The sequence below is a fragment of the Hemibagrus wyckioides genome, linkage group LG25 (assembly GCF_019097595.1).
Source record: "Hemibagrus wyckioides isolate EC202008001 linkage group LG25, SWU_Hwy_1.0, whole genome shotgun sequence".
Classification (NCBI taxonomy): domain Eukaryota; kingdom Metazoa; phylum Chordata; class Actinopteri; order Siluriformes; family Bagridae; genus Hemibagrus; species Hemibagrus wyckioides.
The window spans coordinates 7,116,231-7,120,891 of record NC_080734.1 but is presented as its reverse complement, the minus strand read 5'-3'; the positions used below and the strand labels follow the sequence as shown (position 1 = coordinate 7,120,891).

Below are 4,661 nucleotides of genomic sequence, written 5' to 3'. Positions count from 1 at the left end.
TCTCTCTCTCTCTCTCTCTCTCTCTCTCTCTCTCTCTCTCTCTCTCTGTCTGTTTCTCTCTCTCTCTCTCTCTCTCTCTCTCTCTGTCTGTTTCTCTCTCTCTCTCTCTCTCTCTCCGTCTGTTTCTCTCTCTCTCTCTCTCTCTCTCTCACACACACACACACACACGGTTTGACATAACTAAATTCATGATTTCATTTTAGTCATTTTTCTCTCTCTCTCTCTCTCTCTCTCTCACACTCACACACGCCTCACCACAAGCATTTCGATGTACAGTTGTCCCTGATGTTTAATGCACAAAACAAATAAACTTACGTTTACTTTACCAAACTAAAGGAACCCTCTCAATAAAAAACATGAAATTGACAAATTTTTATGTATTTTGTCTATCCACTTTTTGTTTCCCCGCTAAAGCAAATAAATAATCCATCTCGTTCACGTTCACTTGACGTTTTAACGTAAGCAGTCTCAGTCACTGCTGATGGCATGTTACAGATGACTCAGAGTAGTGACTGAAATACATCCTCCGAGATCTACAGTCTGGGCTGAAAGGAAATCAGCTTCACTTCTTCATATCATTCTGTGTGTTTTTCTTATTCTCATTGGTGGTGCTGTTGCACTTGGTATCATAAATATTTCATCCTTTTTAATCAGTAGTAGTCAACAGCAATAACTTATACTGCTTTCTTCTTTTTATCTTTGAAACACAGGGAGGTTTAGGTTCAGGGAGGTAGCACACCTGAATGTTGTGGGACATTTCACATGACTTCAAAATAGCCAGAGTAATAATCAGTGTTCTTTACACATTACTATGGGAATAATTAGTACTGGATCAGTATTAAGTACCAGATGATAACCATACCCATCTGTACATGTACTGTTTACTGTGTGAGATTTGTTTCTCCCCCTAACATTTTACCCTTTTCACGTTTCAGCGTGTTCCAAGGACTGGTTGGGTTTACCGGAAAGTTAAGCAACCCGAAAGTGTGTCTGATCACATGTACAGGATGGCGATGATGGCATTAACACTCCAAGACCCCAGTGTAAACAGAGAGAGGTGAATGAGTGCTCACTTCCTCTGTGGTCAGTGTAGAGCATGCAGCACACATAGATGGTGGATTTGTGATGTTAACACTGTGCTTAGAATAAATGAACCTCATTAAATCCTGATTAGATTAACAAAACCAAGTAAACCTGTAATGCAGATCGGTGTGCTTTTTCTCTCTTTCCAGATGCATGAAGCTGGCTTTAGTTCACGACCTGGCAGAGTGCATTGTGGGAGACATCGCTCCAGCCGACAACATCAGCAAAGCCGTGAAACACAGAAGAGAAAAGGTTATAGATCGGGATTTTAATTTCTTTCTGTCACATGAAAGTAAATCATTAGCCATAATTTCTGGTCTGCTTACAAGTATCATTGTTATACTCTTTCAGGAGGCAATGGTTCGCATCACAGGCCTTCTAACTGAAGATCTACGTAAGGAGCTCTACCAGTTGTGGGAGGTTTGTTTGTGCGCTCTAGCAGAGCACTGCTGAGACATCTGTACTACAACCACTATCTGTACACCAGCCACTACTAGTCTGTTATCGACCATTACTGTGATGACCACAGCCCTGTTTGTTTCCTCTCTATGCAGGAGTATGAGAATCAGTCGAGTCATGAGGCTAAAGTGGTGAAGGAGCTGGACCAGCTGGAGATGATCCTACAGGCTCATGAGTACGAGGAGCTGGAGGGGAATCCGGGCCGACTGCAGGAGTTCTTCACCTCCACTGAAGGTTTCATCACATTTCCCGTCATTTACGTATTAGACAATCTTTTTTTAATGCATAATCGTAAGCCATGCCTAAGCTATATATCTATATATTATATATAATCTATATATTCTCCTCTAAAACTGATAGCTAGAGTCAAATATTACATTTTACACTACAGAGCACCTACAAAATCATTTATAATATATTCATAAACAAAATTTCTATATTTCTGTCGCAGGCCGTTTTCATCACCCAGAAGTCGTAGCACTGGTGAAAAGCTTAAACGAGGAAAGAGCACGTCACATGACAAAAACTGCGTCCGAGAAAACAGCAGAACTGAACTGCCACACAACAACGACAGACTCCTCATGACCTCACACTTACACATCCGCATGTACTGTACATTATTTTTACAGTTCAGATTTTATTCTCATCCCTCCATGATGCACCAGGAAACAAAAATATAATATAAAATAATAATATCCCTGCACTTCTGACCTCCACTCCACTCTCTTTACAACACAAATAGCTTAACTGTGACTGCACCACCCTGTGTACTTTATGTACAAGCACACTGAAGTTTAGGGTAATATAGTGGACCATAACACCTGGATGATGGACTAGAATTGCCATGGTGACCCCCAGCATCATCATTACAACAGGATCACTGAGAATCGTGTCCGAGTTACAGTATTGAGTATAACCTGTGCAAGTCATCTTTACTTGCTGCTAGTACTAGTTATGCCGTTTCCTGTTAAGTTATTGTTGGTATTGTTGATTTTCACACTTGCTGTTTAGTCATTTTTGTCTGCTTTGCCTTGAAATATAAAAAGGTTTCACAATATTTCATTTTACTGTGGCTTTGCTAATAAAATGACCATAAATATATAATATATAAAAATGTTCAGTCTTCAAGATTCAAAGAACTTTATTAATCCCAGGGGGAAATTCCTTTGCCATGTTACAGTTTCTCTAATAAAAATATAAGCGAGGAAGAAAGAAATATATACACAGTTATATAAACCGTAAAATAGATACAAATACTGTATTTATAAATAAATACTGTACAAGTAATAGTGTTGAACTGTAGTATTGCACACATGGAGTGTAAATTGGTGATCATTTAAACAAGTGATAATGGTAAAGTTGTATTGTACATGAAAGATAAAGGTGAAATTGTAATGTGCGTGAAAGGTCTATAATTACTATAGCACCCATTATTAATTATTGCGCATGGAATTGCACATGAAAATGTCCCAACACTTAAAGGGAGGAAATGTTCAGTTCAGTGATGTTTCTACATGACATTATGTAATGATAACAGTCATTAACTGTACATTCTGGAAACAAGGGCAAATTAGCAAGTATACTGTTCAGGTATAACATTATGAGCAGTGAGAGGTGAAGTGAATAACACTGATTATCTCCTCATCATGGCACCTGTTAGTGGGTGGGATATATTAGGCAGCAAGTGAACATTTTGTCCTCAAAGTTGATGTGTTAGAAGCAGGAAAAATGGACAAGCGTAAGGATTTGAGCGAGTTTGAGTAAGGGCCAAATTGTGATGGCTAGACCACTGGATCAGATCATCTCCAAAACTGCAGCTCTTGCGGGGTGTTCCCGGTCTGCAGTGGTCAGTATCTATCAAAAGTGGTCCAAGGACGGAACAGTGGTGAACCGGTGACAGGGTCATGGGCAGACAAGGCTTATTGATGCACATGGAGAGCCAAGGCTGGACCATGTGATCCGATCCAACAGACGAGCTACTGTTGCTCAAATTGCTGAAGAAGTTAATGCTGGTCCTGATAGAAAGGTGTCAGAATATACCCCATGTTATAGTTATTCTAAACCTCGCATTTATACCCAGTTTAAGGAACGTTTCACACTCGAAATTTGTAGCGGGTTTAGCATAGATTTTGCAGTGTTAACATCACAGTGTTGCCGATGGTTTACACTGGGAAATGATGCAGTGTTAAGACTCGTTGCTAAGCAACAGACACCCAGTCAGAAAGTCAGCAGCACGTGCTTCATATCATGTGAAAACCAGGACTGCTCGGTAGTGTCAGGCGGCAAAACAATAAACTTCACTGAAGTGTGTGTTGCAGCAAGCGGGAAATAAATGATACTGAAAATTTAGCAGAAGTTGGATATCAACAACGCGAAAAACACACACACAAGAAAAAAGATTAGAAAGCGATGAAAGGGAACAGTACCTGCTCAGCTGTATAACCCCATGAATTGTGGAGTTTTCAAATAACAGGCTTATTCATAATGAGATCACGTGATACTTTAATTGCACACAGGTCTAATCAGGTCTTATCAGTTTATCTAATTGTGAGACCTCATGTTACACCAGAACTTATGCAATCACAACCTTTTTATTGTTTTATCGGTAATCAGTTTTGCAAACTACAGTATACTTCATTTTTTTCTACAAACAGCCACTTTAATAAGAACATCTGCTCATTTATGCAACTGTCCACTCAGCCAACCATGTGGCAACAGTGCAAGGCATCAAATCATGCAGATATAGGTCAAGAGCTTCAGTTCATGTTCGCAAAATATCAGAATGCGGGAATAATGTGATCTCAGTGACTGTGTCAGGGTTCTTCTTTTGAGTATTTCAGAAAACATACAGAATGGTGTGAAAATGACAGCTCATGATGTGAATGACAGCTCGGCATGTCTGCAGTCTGAAATGCCTTGTTGATCAGAGGTCAGAGGAGAATGGGCCGGCTGTGAGCAGAAAAGGGTATCGGACAACATACTGAATACTAAGGACGATGGTCTATGAGTAGATGATTGCATTGGGTTCAATTCTTGTCCTTGAAGAACAGGAATCTGAAGCTACACAGAGTACAGGATCCTGAAATCAAGCAGAGGAAGAATAGAAGACGACCAAGTGA

The 4,661-nt window shown here is 39.9% G+C and overlaps 1 protein-coding gene across 1 annotated transcript in view; it reads left to right on the top strand.

The window, feature by feature from the left end:
* hddc2 (HD domain containing 2) overlaps positions 1-2,668 on the top strand; it is a 4,230-nt gene extending 1,562 nt beyond the window's left edge. The window contains exons 2-6 of the mRNA XM_058379281.1: positions 936-1,057; positions 1,233-1,335; positions 1,435-1,503; positions 1,638-1,776; positions 1,994-2,668. Coding sequence (XP_058235264.1) covers positions 936-1,057; positions 1,233-1,335; positions 1,435-1,503; positions 1,638-1,776; positions 1,994-2,127 — 567 coding nt within the window. The 3' untranslated portion in view covers positions 2,128-2,668. The remainder of the gene's footprint in view (positions 1-935; positions 1,058-1,232; positions 1,336-1,434; positions 1,504-1,637; positions 1,777-1,993) is intronic.
* Positions 2,669-4,661: the final 1,993 nt, after the last annotated feature.